We start from the raw sequence: 23904 nt of genomic DNA on the forward strand, positions 1-23904 counted from the left end.
GATCCTAGCGGCTGGGTGCCTGGGGAATCCGGTGGCGTGCCTGGGGACCCTGGGTTCCGGATGCGCTGCGCAAGCGTTGGTGGACTGGCGTGCGCTCCGCCCTTCTAAGCGCAGTAGCAGCTACCTTCTCCGGCAGCCACTAGAGGGGCGACCAGGTCTCCGAGCTACCCTGTCAGTCAAACGTTGCACTGGGGGCGGAGCCGGGGCGGGGCCGGGACGAACCGGGCGCACTGGTAAGCGGCACGGGGCGGGGACAGGCGACAGCGGCGCGGAACGCAGAGCGGCGGGAGAGGAGCTCGGGCTCCTGGTCTCCGCTGCCGCCATGGCTACCGTGGACCTGGAGAAGTTGCGGATGTCGGGAGCTGGCAAGGCCATCGGAGTGCTGACCAGCGGCGGTGATGCGCAAGGTGATGGGGTGCGAAGGCGTGTTTACGGATGGATCTTGGGGTTTCTGCCTGTCCTCGGGACCCATCGGGCTTGTCCACTGCCCCTCGCTTAGGGACCTGGGTATATGTGGCCAGCTAACCTCCTGCGGGGCACCGCGGCTCCAGGTCCCTGTCCCCAGACTCCGCCCCAGGTCGCTGGCGTACGTGCTGCAGGCCACGGGCCTTGGCACGCCCCGCCCTCGCGCTGCCTAGGTCCGCCCGGCTTGGGGGTGTGTCCGCGCAGCACGCAGACTTAGGGCACACGGCTGTTCCTTTCTAGGCCACACGTGTCAGGACCTCTGAGAGCGCAGCCGGCCAAGTTTCACAGCCCAGAAATTTGAAAGTGTTAGGGACCCTGGACCCTCCCCTGTGCAGCCTCTGATTCCCACCTTCTCTATACTGGGATGGGGTGTGAGTGAGGCAGGTTTGCCCACACGCCTTCGCCTGGACTGCTTCCTGTCCCTTCGATGGAGACTTAGGTGGAGAAAAAGAGCGCATGGAGCGGGGGTTGGGGGTAGGGAACTTTGAGGTGTTTCTCACCGCTGTTAACAGAGCAAGTACCGCATGGCACAGCCTCTGCTCGGCCTGGTAAGGCTAGGGAAAGCCTGGACTTGAGGGGGCTCTGCCCTCTCCTCAGCCTGGTTCCAGGCGGGCTGACTGCTGATGTAGGAAGTCTCTGGTTCTAGCTGGGCCCAGCTAAATAACAATCCTACCCAGCTGAGGACTGAGGAAGACACGTGGGGCTTCAAGGGGCTTAGCTTCCCAGAGCCTTGCAGTTGGACCTGGTCCTATCCTTCCAAACATTTCAGGAAATACAGACATGCTCCCCAGTGCAGGCTCCTGGCTGCCCAGCCCTTACCTAAGAGAGTGGTGGGAACGACACAGGATGGATACCGCTTACAAGCATGGCTTGCAAGCCGGGGAAAGCAGGAAAAAAAAATTGTCATGCTGGCTCCCAGCGTGTTGGAAATCTCAAATCTCTATTGGGTCCCCTGGGCCTGGTCTAGGCTGGCAGGCAGCATACCATACCCTTTTTCAGGGCTGTGGCTGTAGCTTGTACCCTAGAATACAGCCTCATGCTGGGACTGAGACTGGGCCAGGGACCTGTGGAAGAATCGCCTATGGTAGTGGACCACAAGAGAGGCCCTGGCTGGGCCCTCCTCACCCATCGGATAGGCATTTCAGTGAGGCCAGCAGAGTCCTGAGTCCCATTTGCATGGCTCCATCCACCACAGGTTCCTGTCTGAGCGAGGGAGGCCCCAGTGTCTGAGCGATGGTGATATTGAGTGGTCTCTGGGGTGAGGAGATCCTGCTGGTCTCTGTGCAGCTGCAGGGCGGGGGCCACCGGGGTGACAGACATTCCTTTTGGAGGCTGGCAGAGGAACTAGAAGCAGTAGGCCCTTCCTGGTCAAGCAAGGGTAGGCAAATTCCATTCTGACTTTAGGGCACGATCTCTACAGGTTTCCCCAGAGTCCTCTTTGGGTAGGGCCAGTATCAGTGGGCAACCAGCAGCAGCTGGCATGGGGCAGAGTGGAGCCTTCTGTTGCCTAAATTCTGGAAGCTGCCTGTGGGCGTGTGTTCCCCAGGCTGGTGCTGCTTCTGTGCCCAGTCAGCTGCTGGGTTCCTCATGTTTTCTCTGTGCTCACAGAGCCCCGTCTGCATGCATTGAACATGTGAACACCAGTCCTCCACCAGAGAAGGCAATGTGGGTCTAGAGCCAGTCCCAGCCTGGCTAGAGATGACCAGCTACTTGGCCTGACCCTGCCTCCAGCCTATGAAAAGGTTTCTTTTTTCCTTTGAGCCAGGCAGGAAGACCCATCCTTTTCAGACCTGGAGTCTCTCTCCCTTCCTGTTGGCCCAGAGTCGTGTTAGTGACCTGGGGAGGGCTATTGTTTACCAATGTCTGTTTGATTGGAGGACTTTGTTTAAAAATGAGTACAGGTAGGAAAAAAAAAAAAACCCAAAGCAAAACAAAAAACCAATTAACCAAACAACTGCAACAAACCAGCCTGGCTTACCACAGTCCCATCCCGGCCGAGGCACTGGTCAACTCTGGCCAATCCTTCCGGTCTCTTCCCAGTACCTAAATTGCTCTGTGGTTCTGTCTTCTCTGTGGTCATGGGAGACACCAGTTTCCTGTTTGTGTTGTGAGCTGCCTGCACTGTGGGGGTCTGGGATTGGACACAGGCCTTTTAGCTGATGAGTAATACTTTGGGAGGCCCAGGATCATCTCTCCGTGTCTTATAACACCTTGTTTTCCCAAAGGTCATGTCTCTGAGGTAATTTTTGCAGCAAATGCATAACCAGCCTTTGGCTTTTCACAGGGCGGCTCTGGCTATCCGCTGACAGACCAACAGACAATGCCTGCTCTCTGCTGATGGCTCTTTGATTGGGCCTGGCCTCTGCCCTGTTCGTTTCTGAGAAGGAAAAGCAAATTTAAGCGCAGTTGAAAAGACCTTTAGCTGGGTGCGGTGGCTCAGGCCTGTAATCCCAGTAATTGGGAGGCTGTGGCAGGAGGATTGCTATGAGTTCTGGGCTATAAAATGAATTGTGGGGATAGTGGCACACAGAGGGTGGGGCCCAGACCTCTGCCACAGTCTAGCATGCACAGCAGAAACACAGTAGCACAGAAGACCGTGCTGCACCCTCTGGCCATCCCCTGCCCCCCTGGCCTCAGGGCAGAGCACAGAGTCATTGGGTGCATCAAGCTGAGGGGTGTCCCTGTCCTTCAACCCCAGACTCTTAGGCCACCAACACAGTGATTGGAACTCTACAGAGTGATTCAATGATGACAGAGTTTGCCAGGGCAACTTTTTTATGGTCTTCTTATGGGTGTCTGCGCTCCCAGGTCCCCCCCCACCCCCCACCCCTAACCCCCAGGGCCCTGTTCTAACAAGAAGCCCTCTCCATGAGAGCTGCTGTCTTATTTTCTGGAGTGCTTGGGTTGGCACCTGTGTTGTTTCTAGGGCTCAGCGTAGGCTTTTGTTTTAGGGTGTAAGGGAGGGGTACGCTGTACACTGCCCTGTGCTACCCCCACCCCACCCCCACCCTCCAGCCTGTCTGGTAAGATACTCTTGACAGCTAAGACTGGCCTTCCCAGGAGTCTGTGGCTTCCCCCTGCAGTCAGGGGTGGGACAGTGGGTCCCTGGTCTCTGGCATCTCAGGTGCTAGGCCTCCTGTCCCACCCACCGGGACCCTGGCTCCCTCCTCTGGGCCTGCTGGCATAGACTAAGGGGAGGAAGGGAGCATGGTGGTTGCTGTAGACTGACTGAGCTCATTTCTCTCTGGTCCTTACCCAAGGGAGAACATAGAGAGCTAGCAGCCCATGCCCCGGCCTTGGCTGTGGACTCTTCTTTCTGGGCCTTGGGGCTCAGCATTCTGGATGTGTGGGATGTCCCCTGCTCCCTGCAGCCTCAGCCTCAGCAATAGTACTGCCTCCCTTCTGCTTAGGGAGCGGGAGGCATTTGCTACTTCCGGAACAGTGACTTTTCCTGCTGTGGGTCCTGGGAAGGCATGAGGCAGAGCAGAAGTAGAATTTCCAGTCTGGGGTAGGACGCCACAGGGTGGGTGGTACAGCTAGGTACAGTCAGTGACCCCTGGTGCTCTGCTCAACTGCTTGCTGAGGCACAGGTGCAGGGGACGGTATAAGGCCAGAGAGGCAGCATGGTCTTCAATGCCTAAACTGCCTTCCTGCTCTGTACACTAGCCAGCAGCGGCAGAGGCCTGGGCCCTATGGTCCCCATTTATCATGCCTAGGCCCCATGGCTAGCACCTGGCTGTGGGAGCCTGTAAGAGTGGGGTTCTTTGCTGACCGAGGCCAGGGCCTTCCTATAGCTCTGCATAAGGCAACAGAGCCCAGAATGGAAGGAAACCAGGCCCACTGCAGAGTGGCCGCCTCGATCCTCCTCCACATTCTTGGAAGTGTTCCAAGAGGAGTTTAAAGCAAGGAGTCTGATATCCTGGCCCTGAGCCCACTAGAAATGGACTGGGGGTCTATGGGAGGGTCCAGTTCTCCCTCCCTGGACTGATGGCGTGTCCTGACTCCCTCACAGGTATGAATGCTGCTGTCAGGGCTGTGACCCGAATGGGCATATATGTTGGGGCCAAAGTCTTCCTCATCTACGAGGTAAGTCCGGGTGAGGAGGGGGTGGTGTGGGGGTGGGGAGGGGGTGGAAGGGGGTGGGGGTGGCCTGTGGCGAGGTACGACGGAACCTGTTCCTGCAGGGAACACATTGTTCTGGTCACCTTGAAAGCTCTCAGGTGGCTGGACCTGGACTAACAGAATGGCTGTTGCCTGGGGGAGGGGATTGAGCCAAGACATCTGCAGAATGGAAACACATTGTGGGGTTTGTGCCCACTGATTCTGTCCCACAGTCACTAGAAGACCAGCCAGGATAGACATTGTAGTCTGTGAGCTAATTTCTTTTTTCTCTCGCCACCCACTCCCTGTGTGTCTTGTCTCCTTGTCTCACAGGCTGCTGAATTCCCTAGTATTATCCTGAGGTTATATTGTATTCACCTTTTATACACAATGTATCCAACTGCAGCTCAGCCTCCCGTAGGGCCTCTGCCCCTCCCTCTTGCAGCTGGGTGTGTCCTTGCCCCTTTGCCCTGGCCCCAAGTTATAGCAGGACCATACCCAGCCTTCTGCTCTACAGATGTACGGTAGGGAGAGATAGTTGGGGGTGCGGGGGTGTGAGTACGGTTCAGGCTTCAAGCTGGATGGGGGTGGCGAGGAGAACCTTGCAAACCCTGCTGCGTCTCAGCCTCAGTCTCAGCAAAAACCTCCCCAGTCTCAGAGATCTGAGGTGAAGGAGCCTGGCAGATGTGGCTGGTGACCCGAGAATATGGGGGCTCCCGATGGGGGAGAGCTGGGTGGGTCCCAGCTACCCATAAGGCCCCATTCCTCAGGATTCTAGCCTCTTCCATTCCATGGGAATACTGAGAGCTAGGTGTGGGTGGTGAGTGCCTCTAATCCCAGCACTCCAACTGTAGAGGCAGGAGGATATCTGTGAGTTAAGGGACAAGCCTGGAACTCTGTCTCAAAAATAAATAAATAAATAAAATAAAATCTTTTAAGAATTAATTAATTAGCCAGGGGGTAGTGGCGCACGCCTGTAATCCCAGCACTCTGAGGCAGAGGCAGGTGGATTTCTGAGTTTGAGGCCAGCCTGGTCTACAGAGTGAGTTCCAGGACGACCAGGGCTATACAGAGAAACCCTGTCTCGAAAAAAATCCAAAAAAAAAAAAAAAAAAACCAAAAAAGAAAAAAAAAAGAATTAATTCATTAAAACTTAAATGGGAAATGAGTTCTCCCGTATCTCCTAGTAGGTGGTCCTTTAATGACTATGTAACTAAATGGGGGCTGCACCTTTGAGCTAGCTCAGAGACCCACAGGAGGAGCCGTGCCTGGCTTTGAGGATGTCAGAAGGAGAGAGATGGCTCCTCTTCCTCTGCTGCAGGGCCTCCACGCCCTTCCTTCCCCCTCGGGGACCTCCGTGCACCAAAATTTCCTGACTTCCGAGTTGAGAGGGATTTCAGAGAGAGCCAGTGTGAAGCAGATGGGGTTATAAAGACATTTAAAACAGGACGGGGCACTCTGAAGCGTGGGAGAACGTGGATGTGGGTTTCTCAAGGGATTTTTTTTTTTTTAACAGTGGTTGTGTGGCTTTCCATGTCCCATTGCTGAGAGTGAAATACACAGGTCTAGAGGTGGAATAGTGAGGTTCATGAGGGGTATAGTTTAGGAGTAAGTGTGAATGGGTAGAGTTGGAAGTGCAAGGCTGTAGAACAAACATCCTGGCCGGAAGTGAGCGCAGCTGATTTTCTTTCCTTGATGTCTTTGAGACATTGATAGGTGACAGACATGTTTTGAGTCATGTCAATGCAACAATCAAACAAACAAGCTTTTGCTTTAAAGTTTATCCTGGAGCCAAGTTTGAGGTGCCATGACCCAGAAACACAGATTTAAGTTACTCCAGATTCCATGTTCCAACGGGCAAGCGGTTTTACGAAGTTTTTATTGTTTAACAGAACAAACTCGTAAACCAAGGCAACTTTAAATTATGTTGCTGGGTATATCAGAGAGGCAGTTACAGCATGCCAGGATGCTTTTCTAAAGGGCCCAGATGCAATTTGATGACACCCTTAGCTTTAGGGTCAGTGGAAGGAAACTAGTGGTCTGCTAAGTTAATAGATTTCAAAAGGTCTGTTATCTATTAGACACAGTTGTTAGTTCTGACTCTGGGATGGGCAAAGAATGGCTGTTTCCAGGAGCTAAAGCGAGGCCAGGTACAGTGATTAGCTTCCAGACAGTCTGACCTTTCCGCATCTCTGCAGATCCGGCTTATTTCAGGAATTACATTTGACTCTCGAGTGATTCTGTTTTTCAGCACTGGTGTCTGAAGTCTTTGGACTTGCACGTTAATGGTCTTAGTTCTCCCTGTCATGGCTAGAGGTCTTAAGTGGCCAGGGGAGCTACCATTGGCCTGGCCAGAACTAGGAGAGGTACTTAGTTCCCAGACTCTGGGGTGCCTTGTCTACCTGGGGTTCCTTAGAACCTTCTGGTTAGATTCCAGGGCTGAAAGCAGAGCTGCTGTATGGCTGCTGTGGCCTGAGCTGACCATTCACTGCCCACCCTCTGGGGCCCTGCCATGTAGCTAGGGAGGAGCACAGGGAAGAGCTAGGGAGGAGCACGGAGAAGAGCTGAGTTGGACAGCGCAGGCTAAGTATGAACGTCCTTTCTCCCTGGTGCCCCCCCTCTTCGGAGCTTCGAGTTGGAGGGCACCCATCTTGTTGTGGCCTTTACCAAATACCCATATCCTATGCCTATCTTGTACAAAACCCACAGGCAGCCGCCACAGTGTGGTAGAGGCACTGGGCTGGCACCTTGCTGTCTGATGAGCAACAGCAGAGGTTTGTGAAGGAGCCAAGTTAAATCTCCATTAGGATCCAGTCCAAAACCTCCAGGATGGAGATTGTTGCTATCTGTTCCTGTGGGGGGCAGCACCCTGAATTTCCATTGCTTTGCTCTGGGGTGAAGAATTGGCCACAAATACCTGGGGACACACAGGACATTGTTTTCTGTGGTTGCCCATGAATCCATGGGACTTGTGAGTTCTCCCTTGCGTGTGGGACAAGCCATCCAAAGCATGTGCATGCTCCCATGAGGAGATGCATGTGTTGTGTGTTCCTGACAGCCTGACTTCTGCCTTTGAAACTAGGCGCTACATATGCGCATGGGTAGGGAGGGTGTCATGCTATGCTGTCTCGAAGCAAGGCATACTTATAGTCCCCTTAGGCCACAACTGGGTCATTTCCACCACTCACACTGGGCAGATCTTTGAAGGACATCAGCCTTCCCTAGGGGCCTCTCTGTCCTGGCCTTGACTCTCTGACTTGGGTACAATGACATGAGTTCAGCTTGGGGACAGTCTTTGGGTGTCTGCTGGAACCATACTGTGAGCTTTCCTCTGTAATAAGCAGACTCTTGGGCATGTAGAGCAGGCATGCTCCGAGTCCCATGTAGGATGCTGGGCCTGCGAGTGGCAGGGCTTGCTGTTGGGGCCCCTTGAACCTGCTTGCACAGTGCTTCTGTCCCCCATGGGGCTGCTATCGCAAATGTTCTCCTTTGCTTGCAGGGCTACGAGGGCCTTGTGGAAGGAGGCGAGAACATCAAGCCAGCCAACTGGCTCAGTGTTTCTAACATCATCCAGCTGGTGAGGCTCGAAGCCAGGTGGCTCCTTCCCGCCCTGAGAGCGTGTGAGCATGTGTGGGCGCGCACCCGCGCACAGAGGCATTCCAGTGCAGAGATCTCATGGGCACACAGACACACAGAGACATGTAGAAATGACAGACAGAAAGACACACGCGTGCATACACACACATACACACACACACACACACACACACACACACACACACACAGACACAAACAGACACAGACACAGTAGTCTAGACTAGGGAGGCTGCCAGTGAAGACAGGGAAGGTTCTGTTCTGCCTGGTGGGTGTGTGGGATGTGTATGAGTGTGTGTGTGTGTGGGGGGAAGGGGATGGGATGTGCTTTCTAGTTTTAAGACTTGTGGAAACTCCCCAAGGCTTTGGACTCAAGGAGAAAGACCAGGGTGTGGGAAGAGCTATACAAGATTCCAGAGACTTCTCCCCTATCTAATTCTCTGGGGTCCACCTCATCCAGCAATGGCATCTCTCTGATGCCTCCAGAGACCTATTGCCACTCTACCTGAAGGCCCTTGTTTCTTCCATGCAGGGCGGCACCATTATTGGCAGTGCCCGCTGTAAGGCCTTCACTACGAGGGAAGGGCGCCTGGCAGCAGCCTACAACCTGCTCCAACACGGCATCACCAACCTGTGTGTCATCGGTGGGGACGGCAGCCTCACGGGGGCCAACATCTTCCGCAACGAGTGGGGTGGCTTGCTGGAGGAGTTGGTGAAGGCAGGTGGGTCTGTGCGGAGCTGGCTCTTACCTGGCTCTGGAGGTGGCCGGAGGTTAAAGTCCGCTCCAGAACAGCTCCCGGTGTGGTAGAGTCTACAGGTAGTGAGGTCAGCATGAGGTTATGACTTCTGGCCTGGAGAAGGCCAGGTGGTACCCGCACAGCATGCTCCCAGCTGTGTGGTAGTCTTGCTTGTAAACTGCTTCTAGAGAGAGTCTGATGTAGGGCGTAGACATCTATTTGCAGAGGTGTAGCTATGGCTTGGATGACATTAGATCTGAAGTCCCGAGGTTGCTGTGTGGAAGGTGCCTCCGTTGCGGAACCTGGAGGCCCCTTGCTGGGCAGTACTCCTTCTTATAGATAGATGGTGGATGAGGCAGAGAAAGATGTGGAGGTGGAAGCAGCTGGCCGGGTCATGGTCCTCATCTAGCCTTTGCTGCTCTGACACAGGCAAGATCTCAGAGTCCACAGCTCAGAACTACGCACACTTGAGCATTGCTGGTCTGGTGGGTTCCATCGATAACGACTTCTGTGGCACTGACATGACCATCGGCACAGACTCAGCCCTGCACCGCATTATGGAGGTCATCGACGCCATTACCACCACTGCCCAAAGGTGAGTGAGGACCCATGCTTAACTACATGACTTCGGGGGGGGGGGATCTCTGTGCCCTCCTGGCAGTGAAGTTGGCTTCCTGGGGGCTGCCCACTGCAGGGGCCGTGGATGCTGGAGGCCGTATCCTCAGCGGATGGCTTCTAGGCCCGTGCCTCCTGCTAGAGGAGATGCTGGTGGTCAGCTCCCATCCCTTCAGGTGTCAGTGGGGCATTAGCAGTGCACCCCAGCTGTCAGAGCTGCCACATTTCACGGTGGTGGTTCACCTGAAGGGGGCTCTTGGGCTGCAGCCAGGGATCACCTAGTCTGGGTCAGTGCCAGGCTCTCAAGATGATTGAGAGCTGTCTGGAAGACTGGTGGGTGTTTCCTAGCTCAGGGTGTAGGCAGTCCAGGGCATGAGGAGATAGGCATTGTCCTTTTTCAGTACCCCTGTCTTCTTGGTCTAGTGTGGTGGGTTAAAATCTGTGGCTCCCAAGACCTGGCTTTGCTATCTTACACCCTTTTTCTTCTCCACAGCCATCAGAGGACCTTTGTGTTGGAGGTGATGGGACGGCACTGCGGGTGAGGAGGTCTATGCTTGTCAGCAGAGAGAGGTGGGGTGCTTGGGGGCTGTTGGGGACAGTGGGGTGGGGACACATAGTGTCTGGCATGTACTAGTTGATCATTTAATGTTATGAATATGAGGGAGCCCCGTCAGGCAGCAGGGAGAGACAGGGAGGAGGCCCTGAGCAGGCTGGCTCCTCTGCTCCTCCAGGTACCTGGCGCTGGTGTCTGCACTGGCCTCTGGGGCTGATTGGCTATTCATCCCTGAAGCGCCCCCTGAGGATGGCTGGGAGAACTTCATGTGTGAGAGGCTGGGTGAGGTGAGTGGCCGCTCAGAATCTCAGAGGCAGGTGTCCCTGGGACTTGCTCTTCCCTTACTGGTTCGCAGCATCTGTCCGTTCCCTCTGGGGTCCGAGGAGGGTCGTAGTGCTGGCTATTGCCTGCTCCTGCCTGTGTGAGGGTCATGTTGCTGACTGCTGGGTGTGCCCAGGTGAGTGTCATAGGACTGGTAACTAGACAGTCCCGTGGTCCTACTCACTGTGGGCAGACAGTGGAGATGTTCAGACCACGATCTGGGTTCATCTCTGTGGCCAATGCAGGCAGCATGGTGAATTTGTTTCTTGGAGTGCTGGCTTTAGGTCTTAACCTCTGAGAGGTGGCCTCATTCGTAAGCTAGGGCCCAGAGCCCAAGGGCCCTGTAAGAGAGGTAACCATGTAAAGGCCCGAAGGGTAGGTGGAGGGTCTAGGGGCTAGCTGCTTGTCTACTGGGTCTGTGCTCCTGTGAGGGTGGTGGGTTCTAATCCAGGATAGAAGTGTCTAGAAGTGTCTGCTGGTGGTCTCTATCGGGAATCGAGAAATGGTGTGTCTGGTAGGAGAGGTGGCTCTAAGACAGCTGGGGGAAGTAGCTGGTCCTTTGGTCTGGAGCAGGCTACTTGGGACAAAACTGAGGTGATTCTGACAAAAGTAGGTAAACCCTGCCCTGCAGAGGCCCCAGAGACCACTCATCCGCTCAACCTGCCTGCCCAGTGAATCTGGCTCTTTTATTTCTATATTCTGAGAAGCCTGGGTTCTGAAGGAGAGGTGGCACCGTGTGACCAGCCCCAGGGCACACCAGAGCTTCCCCACCCCAGGGAAGGTAGCACCTCCTCCTTAAGGCTGTGCCTCCTATCCAGGCAGTAGAGCTTCTTGGGGTCATGACCTGTTTCTAGAACCTTCCCAAGTGAAGCTACAGGCAGGATGGAGGTGGACAGGGCCTAGTTGCCTCTGGATAGAGGCTGCATTGCCAAGTGGGGCCTGAGCACCTGGGGCCTACATACTTGGCTCTGTCGGTCGCCCGCCTCTGGGAGCTTCAGCTTCTTCCTGAAGACATCTCTGCCTCGTCTGTTGCTCACACACCGTTGAGGGAGGGGAGGAGCCCTGGCTCTTACGTTCCACCCACAACCTTGGCCTGGAGGCCGGGCTCCCTGCCAGCATCCCCTACCCCTTCCACAAAGCCCTCTCTTTCCCTCTACTACACCTGGGCCATTCACAAGCTGCCCCTGAGGCAGGAGGAAGATGAGTTCTATGCCAGCCCAGGCGCCACGCAAATTCTGGGCCAGCCTTGGGACTCTCACTAGCTGCTTCCACCCGGTCCCTACGGAGGCTCTGGTTGGGGGGGGGGGTTGTCATTGCTGCCTTGGAGGCTTGTGTGGCACAACAATTCTCATGAAAGCCTGTCAGTCAGTCAGTCTGTCTGTCTGTCTGTCTGACCTTGGAGGGAGGTCGCATAGGTGTGAAAGTGCTCCGTGATGGTTGGGTCAGCAGTGGCACTGTCATACTTACAGAGAGCTGGTGTTGGGCCTTATGGGTCCCTGTGCTATCTGTTGGCCTCCCACTAGTTCCTGGATAGAGTATGTCCTGGAACCTCTGGCTGGTGGTTGCCATTGGTGGGGGGACCCCATTGAAGGATGCAGAAATCACTTGAGATGGGACCTGGGGGTCCTTGGTTAGCTAACTACAGGAATGGCTATTTTTAGTGTGCCCCAGCAGACACCCTATCCAGTACCTGCTCACCCCTGCCTTCACTACCTAGCCTATTGCTTGTTGCCCCCAGTGGGGACAGTAGGGTCCTAGCTGGCTGGCCTCAGCTCCGCCATGTACTCCAGATCTCTTTTCGTCTTTCAGAGGGGGCAATAAGCGCACCTTGCTCAAGTGGGTTATAGATGCAGTGTCCTAGACCCCAGTGAGGCGTGCTGGCCCCTGTGGCTACGTGCAGTGAGACCCCAGGTGGTCCTTGGCTGGAGACTGAGCCCAGTCTCTCTTCTCTGATAGACTCGGAGTCGGGGATCTCGACTGAACATCATCATCATCGCAGAGGGAGCCATCGACCGGCATGGAAAACCCATCTCATCCAGCTATGTGAAGGACGTGAGTATGGGGCAGGTTGGGTCCTCTGGCTCCAGGGGCATCTCCTGAAGATAGGTGCTGGTCCTGGTTTTCCTGGGTTGGCCCCTCCCTGGGCAAAAGTCAGGCCCTGGGACATTGCCAGTTGTGCGGTTGGCTGGCTGGGATCTCCAGAGAAGCTGAGGATTCAGGTCTGGTCCCTCCATATTGTGAGCCCAACCAGCCCGTTGGGTCCTCACTTTATTCAGTCTGGGTGTGTGTCTGGTGGGGGCCCCCTCAGCACCCCAGTGTTAGGTCTGTCAGCTCTCCCAGTGATAGAGTGTCCCCCCTCCGCTCCAGACTCAGCACTTAACAGCGTGGAGCTGCCAGATGTGTTGCACACCTGTAATCCCATACTAGGGAGGCTGAGGCAGAAGGAATGTGAGTTCTGGGCCAGCCTGGCACCCGTACAGATTCTAGGCCGGCCCTGGCTACATAATGAAATTTTATCTCAAAACAAAACTAAAGGAACTAAAGCATAAGTTGGGACCGTGAAGAACTTTAGCCTCTGGTGATGGCGGTGGTGGTGACAGTGGCAGTGGTGGGCATCCCTCGGGGAAACACAGCCCCTGCCTGGCGCCCCTACCTTTCCCCCACTCCCTCAGCCAGTGATTGTGTTCCCATATCTTCTGATTCTCTGCTGGGTCTCTGCCTTCTTTGCTGTTCTCTCTGTAACGAGGCCCCCAGAGTCACAGAGGTCCAGCAGACACTGAGCAGAGGGGCCAGAAACTACATTCAGCTCTGAATAGCCAGGGCGGCAGGCCATGAAACACAGCCAGTCCTGCATGCACGGATACACCTCTCCATGCACAAATACATGGACCCTCCGAGTACACTCACATGATCACATGATCCGCACATATTCATACACAATCACATGAGACACACACACACACACACACACACACACACACACACACACACACACTTGGGTAACATGGCATGTTTCTCAGGCTGGTTCTGGGGAACCTCAGGGCTGTTTGTAAACCTAAGGCTACATGGGTGGACCATGGGGGACTGGCTGGACAACCGGACTGCAGGAACTACAGACCCTCTACTCTTTTGGCGAATAGCTGGTGGTTCAGAGGCTGGGCTTCGATACACGAGTGACCGTGCTGGGTCATGTACAGCGAGGAGGGACGCCCTCAGCCTTTGACCGAATCCTGGTATGTTTATAAGCCTCTGCAGGGACTGTGTGTGTGTTTTTGTGGGTGTGGGTGTGGGTGTGTGTATACATGTGCATGCACTGAGGAACTGGGCTGGCTTGGCCCTTGTATATACAACATCTGCTTTGCTCTGCCAAGAGCCCCGATGTACCATCTTCTTAGACCTATGGAAGAATTGGACACAAACCCATGGGAAGGGGACTCCCTGGGTCATCTAGGCCTCTCTGCACCCTACATGAAACTTTAGTCTCTAAAGAGCCCAAGGGAGCCCAAGACTTGGGCACAAGGCTGATACCACCCCACCAGGATCTAAAATGTCCTGAGATCACTATGCCAATGCCCCGATGTTGGTGGGAGGGTAGGCTGCTTGGGCAGGGACAACGGACAGCTTATTATAGTTTGGCTCTCGCCAGAGTGCCAACATTTTTATGCCAGTTCTGAGCCTAGAAGTCTACGGGGTGAGCCAAGGGACACCTGCTCAAGGAGTAGGTCTTTCATGAGTCCTTCATCTTTGACTGCCTGTTTTCTCTGCTGTGTCAGAGCCTGCCACTGTGGTCTGTCCCCTGTGGCACAGTTCTTGGCATTTTAGTTGTCCTAGCCTGTCAGCCCATGTTCATCAGGAGAGCGACCTATGAGGCTCCCAGTGAGGGTGTTGTAGGAAGAACCCTGGAGCCCTAGTAGACACTTTCAGTCTGAGAGACCTTGGGCACGTTGTCTCACCAGGCCCACCAGCCAGGCTGTGGGGACTCTGGCGGGAGATGGAGCCTGGTTGGCTGTTGTGATTATTGATCGTGTCATGTTATCATGATCTGGGCCAGTGTGGGACCTGCTCAGAAAGCCGGGGGTGGAGGGTAGGGGGTGTGTGCATCGGCAGGGGGCCTGTGTTGGTTTGCAGAACAAGCAGACAAGTTGGTGCACCTGTGTACAGCAAAGCGGGCTGTGCCAGCCCTGAACCACGATGCCCTCTCTCCTGAGCAGAGTAGCAAGATGGGTATGGAGGCCGTGATGGCGCTGCTGGAGGCCACGCCTGACACGCCGGCCTGTGTGGTCAGCCTCTCCGGGAACCAGTCTGTGCGGCTGCCTCTCATGGAGTGTGTACAAGTGGTGAGTATGGCCTGCTTCCAGAAGAACCCTTGCCTCTCAGGCCCCCCACCTCCAAGCCCCACTGCTTATGTGTTTATGATAGGAATGGGGGGCAAGGGTGGCAGTAGGAGAGGAAGGGATTGCCAGGCCTCAGAAAGCCAGAAGTTGGCCAGAGGGGTGGACAAATGTTATGAGGGGCTGGGGGAGCAAGATCTCAGCTTCCTGGGGGCAGTGGCTGATGTTGGGTCGGGGACTAGGTATTTGGGATTCGCATGGGACAGAAAGGAAGGGTAAGGCTCTGGCAGGTGGGGTAGTCACAGCAGGGACTTTAGGACAAGGTATATGGGTGAGGCCAAACAGGGAGATGCTGGCTTTGGCTCAGGTTTGGGGCCTCTGTGGCTAGAGATAAACTGGGGTGTCTGGAATGCTGGGCTGTGGAGCAGGAGGGAGGCCCCACCACGCCTAGCTTTGCTTCAGGCCATGTTGGGTATTAGTTGTGGGCCTGGGAGATGGGGTTGGGGGGGCACTCTCATTTCCAAGGCTCTGAGGGGCTTGGAGCTCGGGGAACCACAGGACTGGTTTGTTGCTAGGCGGGGAGGACTCATGCTTGGGGGCCACTTGGGCCTCCTGAAAACTGGGCTTGTGGCACGACGGGGTCGCCAAGAGTCCCTCCTTGAGCTCAGAAGGCTGTGCCAGCGTGTGCAGTCTGGCCTTCCCACAGCCCGGATCTCTTTTATCTTTAAGACAAAGGATGTGCAGAAGGCCATGGACGAGAAGCGGTTTGACGAGGCCATCCAGCTCCGTGGCAGGTGAGGAGGGTAGCCATCGTTTCTGGCAGTGGGGAGGTTGGGGTGAGCGTGGATCGAGGACAATGCTCTGGAGGTTCTGGGCCGCATTCCCCTCTGTGCTCTGTACTAGTACCCACTCTTGGAGGAGCTGAGGGGAGGGAGGGAGGTGTAGCTTTGGATGCTGTGGGCCTTACTGGAGGACAGGGGTGGTGGGCAGCAGGTATGTGGACTCTGGTCCTTGGTGCATTGGGGACCACCCCTTGCAGATACACTTACCTGGCCCTGAAGCCCAGTGCATATTCTGGTCGGATGCTCAGGCCATGGGGTTTTGTCATCTGGGAAAACACACCCTTGTGTCCTGCTGGATCTCACGTGGCTAGTGAAGATGCCCAGGTGGGATGTAGCAGTAAGACAGGCTGACTGCACAGGACCTGCCTGGTTTTGATCTGCATTCTGGTCCCGTGCTGAGAAACCTCTGAGCTCCCAGAGTCACAATGCGTGATGATGCCCATGTGCCGTTCTGACGGATGAGCGGCCGGCCTCGCGCCTCACTGAGTTTGTAGCTATGTGTGGCTGGAGGGATGGCGCGGGGCCTGGGAACTGCACGGTCTTCTTCCTTTCCAGGAGCTTCGAGAACAACTGGAAAATTTACAAGCTCCTCGCCCACCAGAAGGTGTCTAAGGAGAAGGTAAGGAAGAGGGCAGAGCCTGCAGGTGCAATGAGGTAGTTCCGCCATCTTCCCGCTTCCTTCTGCCTCCTTGCTGCTACCCTGCCGGCTGCCTCCTGGGGTGCTGCGTTTGTTCCAAGTTTGGGGCTGGGGAGGGCACAGCAGGAGCTCCATCCTCCTGCCTTAGGTCTTAGCCTGTACTCAGCTTTGCATGTGGTTACAGGGCCCAGCTACAACACGATCTAGTGCTTCCCAAGGACTGTTGAATGAATTGCCCCTGATATGTGACATACAGGGAGGGACTGGTGTGTTGAGCTGTTCCCTTATAGTTGAGACCCTGGGGAAAGATATCTCTAGAGGAAGGGCTGGTTCCTGCTACTCCAGGGACCAGGACAGGGTCCCACTCAGATACTCTGAGCTGGCATACTGACTCATACAGCCTATGGATATAGCGCTTTGTATCATCATAACACCAAAGCCAGTGCTCCTGTTCTTGGTACAGTGTAGCCATTCCTATCCAAGGTTGGCTAATGCTGGAGGACTCGGACTCAGCTATTGACCCAGCCCATCAGGCTGTGCTTGTGAGCCTGGCTGTCACATGGTGTCTACTTATGCCAGGCGATGTAAGGACTGGAACCTTCTCATCTAGTCTTTCCCAGAACTTTCTGGAAAGTTCTGAAATGCGCAGGACAGCTATATTACTCTGTATATAAGGGAGCTGACGTGGTGGCTAGCATCCAGGCTGGCCGGGGATCTGCCTGGCCCCGTGACTTACATTTCCGTCCTGTCTCTTTCTGAAGTCCAACTTCTCCCTGGCCATTCTGAATGTGGGGGCTCCAGCTGCCGGCATGAATGCAGCTGTGCGCTCTGCGGTGCGCACTGGCATCTCCGAGGGACACACGGTGTACGTTGTGCATGACGGCTTTGAGGGCCTGGCCAAGGGTCAGGTAGGTGTCGTCGTCGTCGTCGTCGTGGTGATGCAGGTGGTGTGTGAGGATGTGTACACAGAACAGTCCAGTTCAGGCACATGCAGAAACATGATAGCCCTTGGGGAAGGCCTGGCTGCTCTGGGTGTGGAAACTGTGGGGCTCTGTCTTCCTTAAGCAAACTTGACACCCCGGCCCCTTATTTGAGGTGATGGCCAGCTCTGACAGGGTCTCTTACCTGCCTGAGGAGTTGCTGGTGAGACAGACCTCAGGCCACCTTCCTAAATTCATGGACTTCCTGTAGGTGCAAGAAGTGGGCTGGCATGATGTGGCAGGCTGGCTGGGTCGCGGTGGCTCGATGCTGGGGACCAAGAGGTGAGTAGTTACTAGATGGTGCACAGCCCAGCTGATGGGACAGACAGACAGACTCTAGGCCTTCAGCCCTGGACCTCCCAGCTCAGCTGGGCAGAGGTCTCATGAACTGCCAATATCTCATGCCTTCCCTGCCCTGTGGGGACGCCCAGTGGGAGGGAGGGCAGCTGGAGCAGAGGTGTCCCTCAGGAGAGATGGGCTGTTCCTTCTGCCTGTGGGCTGTGGTTTTTATCCCAAGGCCTGGTGGTCTTAGGTTCAAGATTCTCCACAGAGTTGGCCTGGGGTGGTTATGGACGGCCACGTTGTGTGATGGTGGGAAGTTGTCCACAAATCTGTGGGGCTGTAAAGGCTGGAGAGAGTGCCCCTTCCTGTGACCACCTCAGCCAGAGGGATACCCAGAGTAGACAGGCAGAGGCCTGGCCATTGCTAGACGGTGCCCAGTGAGGTTGTTAGGTACGTATGTGCCTGGGCCTCTCACATGCCAGCATCCAGGCATCCATTTCTCTATTCCACATGGAGCCACGGAGAGGCCGTCTGGTGACTGATCGATCTCTGCCTCCGCCAAAGACCGAGCCACACATTTTTCTGAGATGAAATGCGCTCTGGTTCTGTGAGTTGTGTGTACCTGTCCAGGCTGATGTGTCTCTAACCGCAGGACACTGCCCAAGCCCCACCTGGAGGCCATTGTGGAGAATCTCCGAACCTATAACATCCACGCCCTGCTGGTCATTGGTGGCTTTGAGGTGAGGCTTTCTCATCCTGGGTCATGGGGTCACAGGTGTGGCCTCAAACATGGACTTTGGGCTAGGGCGGCCCTCAGAGGAAGGGGGAGCAAGTCGGGGGGCGGGGCTTGCTGATGGTGTGCCCTGGTGCTTGGTGAGCCCTCGCCACATGACAGACATGAACATGGGTCATGGGTGGGTCTGAATGAAGGAGCTTGGCTGCAATCCTCTGGTCCTCACTGGGACCCTGCTTTTCAGAGCAATGCTATCACTCTATCCAGGCATCTCATCCAGCCCCTGGGTGGGAGTAGATTGTGTTAACCCAGTACCAGACATAGTCATCAACAGGGCAGGCAAGATGGCTCCCCAGCCCTGGTGGAACCCTGCCTCACTGACCCCTGCCTCCCTTCCCTTCCTGCTCCCCCCCCCCCCCACTGCAGGCCTATGAGGGTGTGCTGCAGCTGGTGGAGGCTCGGGGGCGCTACGAGGAACTCTGCATCGTCATGTGCGTCATACCAGCCACCATCAGCAACAACGTGCCTGGCACTGACTTCAGCCTGGGCTCGGACACAGCTGTCAACGCTGCAATGGAGGTGAGGTGTTCCGGAGAGTGTAGTCAGGCCGCTTGTGCTGGTTGCTTAGTGGGTCTCCCAGCCCTTGGGTGTGTGTAGTCCCAGCGGAGGTGGCCCAGGCTCCGTCCTGTCCAGCAGTCATGCGTATTGGGGGAGCCCTTGGTACTGAATGTAGTTGCTGTTGCCTTGAGATCCTGTCGTGGGTCCTTTGTAGCAGTGTCCTATGGCCTGTGGGGACTGGGAAGGATGGACACAGGGTTCTAACTGTCCTCCCCGAATTCTATAGCCTAGGCTAGATTAGAACCCACTACTTAGCCCAGGCTGGCCTTGAACTTACCTCAACGTCCTGACTAACTGGGATTATTGTAGTGAGCCGCCATCCTGGGCTCTGACCGTCCCCTTGATCCCTCCAGAGTTGTGACCGCATCAAGCAGTCAGCCTCGGGGACAAAGCGCCGTGTGTTCATTGTAGAGACCATGGGGGGCTACTGTGGCTACCTGGCCACTGTGACCGGCATTGCCGTGGGCGCCGATGCCGCCTACGTCTTTGAGGACCCTTTCAACATCCACGACTTAAAGGTGAGCCCAGCCCCGCCCCTGTGCTCTGCAGCTACCCATGAGTCTGACTAGCCCTTAATGGGTAATTAAGTTCCAGTTTTTAAGGAGTGTGTTTTAGCGTCATGGCCTCGCCCTTGCCTGAGGCGGCTGGGTCTGGTCTGGTCTGCCCACCTCTTAGCTTACCGCCTTTCTTTCCCAGGCCAATGTGGAGCATATGACAGAGAAGATGAAGACAGACATCCAGCGGGGCCTGGTGCTCCGGTGAGGCTGCTGTGGGTGATGGGCAGAGCGGGCTCAGGGACTGGGAGTTGCTGCCCTGTGGCCTATCCCATTGTACCTGTATCTGGCCTGGGGGCGGGGCAGGGGCAGGGCCAGACCTTATCACCTATCCCACACTACCAGTGTCTGGCTTGGAGGGCGGGGCGGGGCGGGGGCGGGGCCAGACTTGGGACAGCCCTGACATTCTTGTGTGTCTCCACAGGAACGAGAAGTGTCACGAACACTACACCACAGAGTTCCTATACAACCTGTACTCCTCGGAAGGCAGGGGTGTGTTCGACTGTAGGACCAATGTGCTGGGCCACTTGCAGCAGGTACAGCCCTGAGGGTGATCCCCTGGCCCCTGTGGTAATCATCTGCCAGGGGTTCCCATCTCCACCTACATTTTCTTCTTTGGGGCTCTTGGGAGGACCCTTGAGGGAAGGGCTTCGCGTATGGTCCTAAGAAGGTTTTTTGTTTTTGTTTTTTTAATTCTCCAGTACTCTGGGGTACTGACTGTTCCCATTTCTCTTCCATGGAGAGAGAGAGGGGGGGGGGACTGAGGCCCATCTTTTGAGATGGGGTGGGGCTGAGACCCAAACCTGGCATTTGAGCTCTGGACTGAGACCTCCTCTACTGGGAGGTGGCCCAAGCCCCTGTCGTTCTGTGACTATCTCCTCCCTGCCAAGTACTCTCTCCTGGTGGCTCTCAGGAGGCCTGGGGTGGGGCCATTTTCTGTGGATCCTGTGGCCTGGATGTCATTTCTAGCCTCTGGGATGGCTTCTAGGCGGCGCTTTGAGGCCCTCAGGTAGTTATGCTCATTGCAAGGAGACGTGGAGACGTGACTCATGTGGCCAGGACCCCCTTTGTGTCTAGTTCCAGGGACATGGTTGTGTCTTGTTTCCAGGGTGGTGCGCCAACCCCCTTCGACCGGAACTATGGGACCAAACTGGGGGTGAAGGCCATGCTGTGGATGTCAGAGAAGCTACGCGATGTCTACCGTAAAGGTAGGTGGGGTGGGCTGGCCGGGCCTGGTTCTCTCGGGGTATCTGGAGGCTGGGACTTGCAGACCATGTACCTGTCCCCATAGGGCGGGTGTTTGCCAATGCTCCGGATTCAGCCTGTGTGATCGGCTTGCGGAAGAAGGTGGTGGCCTTTAGTCCAGTCACAGAACTGAAGAAAGAGACTGATTTTGAGTAAGTCCTTTTGGAGCTGGGTGGAGAAGTGTGAACCCTGGGAGGCCCAGAACTTTCTTGGATAGGGTCCCCAACAGGCTTTTAAAAACAATCTTATCCTTGTGTTCTATGGCCAGCGCAGGGCAGTCTGGGAAGGGTTTGTGACTCTTGCATCTGAGTCTACCTCAGAAGCATTTCCCCTCACCACCAGCCAGAGGAATGGGGTACCCAGAGGTACCCTGTATACCCTGGTCATGGTGACGGCTAGGTATTCAGGATTTAAGGGATTGTGGGATGCGCTTCTGTAACTCTCCAACCTTGACCTGCTCAGGCACCGGATGCCCCGGGAGCAGTGGTGGCTGAATCTGCGGCTGATGCTGAAGATGTTAGCACACTACCGCATCAGCATGGCGGACTACGTCTCTGGGGAGCTGGAGCACGTCACACGCCGCACCCTGAGCATAGACAAGGGTTTCTGAGCTTACCGTCACCACTGGTCCTGCTTTCCCGGATCCTCTCCCTCCTAGCCACCGATCCCAGCACCGAGGGGGACTCGCATGGAACTCGGAGCCCATGGCGGGCTGAGAGATGTAGGGTCTACTGTGCTGCTCTGGGGTTCCTCCCCTAGCTCTCCTCCTGCCCTGCAAGGACAGAGCGCCTGTGGGGCCTCCACCTTAACAGTCAGACCTTCCACATTGTCTCTCCCTCACTGGCCAGCTGGCTGCCTCACCACACGGCTGGAAAGAGCCTCACGTTTTTTAGAAATAAAGTCACCCGTCTAGAGCATGGTCGCCGAGACAGCATGATCTGAGGAGTCCAGGGAGAGGATCCTCAGGACTCTGGTGCAAACCTTACCCATGGCTATTCTACAAGACTGGAGTTTAGGGAACCCTCCTGGGAAGGGACTGGGGGGAGCGGAGTCCTTAGCTCTGCCTGAAGGGCTAAGGAGAGCTACTGAGCCTTGTGTGGGCCCCATACCTGCCCCCGGATGGCTGGGGTCTCGGCCTGTGGGCGATGGCCTGGTCCTGGAGGGGGACTGTCATTGTCGGTATAGTGGTCTTAGCTGGTTGCTGACCCCCAGGAGGTTCTCGAGGCCTGGAGGCTGGCTCCTCAGAGCCGTCTGTGAAGGGCTGAGCCCTGGCCGACTCCACCTCAGATCCCCCTCTAAGCCACTTATCAGGGTTTCTTGCGTGAGCCACTGCTGGGTCCATCCTCCGCAGTGCCTGGGTCTTTACAATATTTACAATAGGTGGAGGCTGTTTCTGGTCTCTCGGTGTATGGAGGTCAAGAGCTGTGACTCTGGCTTTGTCACAGAGGCAGGCCACATTGGGGCGGTGGTTTCCCTGGGCAGGAGTCTCCCCATGGGTCACTGTAAAGCTGATGTGGGGGTACCCCGGGCCATGTACCCAGATGCTTCATCTGGGTGGAGCCCCCAAAGCTGCTGGGAGCAGAGTCCTGGAGTGCTAAGTGTCATCACTGTACATGGAGGGTTCGGTCTTGGGCATGTGGCAACAAAGCCTGTATATTAGGGCTCTAGAGAAACAGGACCAGTGGAACACACACACATACACACACACACACACACACACACACACATATTGTAAAAGTGCGTTCGTCGCCAGACTGGCTTACACAAATGTATTCAGTAGCCTAACTGTCTTAGGGTTTTACTGCTGTGAATAGACACTGTGGCCATAGCAGCTCTTATAAAGGAAAACATTTCATTGGGGCTGACGTACAGTTCAGAGGTTCAGCCCGTTACTCATCATGGCGGGAAACATGGCGGTGTGCAGGCAGGCATGGTGCTGGAGAGGTAACTGAGAGTTCCCCATCTGGATCTGCAGGCAGCAGGAAGACACAGTGAGCTACTGGGCCTGGCTGGAGCTTCTGAGACCTCAAAGCCCACCCCACAGTAGCACGCTTCCTCCAACAAGGCCACACCTCCCAGTAGTGACACTCCCTATGGGCCTGTGGGGGCCATTTTTATCCAGACCACACCAGTAAGTGGTACTCTGCTTGCTGGGGAGGCTGGGAGCCAGGGAGCTGCTAAATTCACAGCAGTTCCATTCTGGTGCTGAGGGCCAGGGGATCTTCAGTCCACACTGGAAAGTCAGAGGTGGGGCTTCTGACGTCAGCAGAGGGTGGTGACAGCGGCGAAAAGGGCTGGCAGGCAGCACTGCCTTTTGCTTGGCCCTGATATTATCTGGACTGCCTGCCAGGAGAGGCAGTGCCTAGAGAGGGCCTTCCCCCGCCCCCCAGCTAAGCCTTCCTGGAAATAGCTTCATAGGCCATTGTGAGGCCTCTTACTAATTCTTCAGGTTCTTAATTGACAGGCTCAGGACTGCAGGGGACACCTGTGCTTGTTCCCGAGTCACCATCAACGTCCACAACTGTCAGTGTGTTCTTCCTCCATCCAAAGCAGCTCAGGGTCTGGGGACACCGCAGGCTGTAGTCGGATATCTGAAGGTTAGAGCAGCACCCACCTGGCTGCTTGCTCAGTCTGGGTGTCTGCATACACAGGTGTTCTGCAATGGGGAGGCTTGAAGGGTGGGAGATCCAGACCCAGGAGAGAGTGGCTCACGTGATTCACGGCCAGGTGGGGTCAGGTCCTTGTCCTGTGTCCCTGTCCGTCAGCATGGGCTCAGTTCTCAGTATGCTAGATCCAGCGACTATCTGCTTGGCTACACGGCAGCTTTGGGCCCTGATGATAGCAATGGCTTCAGGTACAGAGCAGCCATCTCTTTCCTTTCTTCTCTTGTGCCACATCCACCCTTCCAGGAGGTGACACCTCCAGCCTTAGCTCTCCCTGCTGTGAGTTGGATGGAAGGGCACCAAACTCTTGTGTGGCCGATTCCTGTTCTGCTGGGGGTGGGGGGGGGGGCTGGATCCGGAAGATCCAGAATAGGGCTGGATGTCCCATGCTCGGCTCCGGGCAGGGATCCCTGCTGTGCTTCAGCTTGTCCTGCCTGGGCAGAGGCTGGGGTTGGGATCAAGGATGGGGGCTCGGCACAGCTGGTAGCTGGCCCTCCCTGAGGTCTACCTGAGTGTGCCACAGGAAGATGGGAAGCTAGGATGTTATAGGCACAGGGTGTGGTCCTGAGGGAACCTACTGCCGTCTCCAGAATCTTACGTCCTGGGACAAGGAATTGGACCTGGGACACAGAC

General features: G+C 55.7%; 1 protein-coding gene across 1 annotated transcript; it reads left to right on the top strand.

The window, feature by feature from the left end:
- The first annotated feature begins 260 nt into the window (after positions 1-260).
- Pfkl (phosphofructokinase, liver type) lies at positions 261-21522 on the top strand. The gene is made up of 22 exons (XM_052164242.1): positions 261-407; positions 4478-4551; positions 8066-8143; positions 8693-8882; positions 9327-9492; positions 10006-10050; positions 10244-10352; positions 12343-12438; positions 13527-13619; positions 14598-14723; positions 15447-15511; positions 16115-16178; positions 16958-17104; positions 17388-17458; positions 18111-18198; positions 18618-18770; positions 19163-19327; positions 19506-19567; positions 19788-19899; positions 20472-20571; positions 20655-20760; positions 21071-21522. The coding sequence occupies exons 1-22, from the start codon at positions 323-325 to the stop codon at positions 21216-21218; spliced, it is 2343 nt and encodes a 780-aa protein (XP_052020202.1). The 5' UTR covers positions 261-322; the 3' UTR covers positions 21219-21522.
- The last annotated feature ends 2382 nt before the right edge of the window (positions 21523-23904 follow it).

The sequence above is a fragment of the Apodemus sylvaticus genome, chromosome 19 (genome assembly GCF_947179515.1).
Source record: "Apodemus sylvaticus chromosome 19, mApoSyl1.1, whole genome shotgun sequence".
In the NCBI taxonomy this organism is placed as follows: Eukaryota; Metazoa; Chordata; class Mammalia; order Rodentia; family Muridae; genus Apodemus; species Apodemus sylvaticus.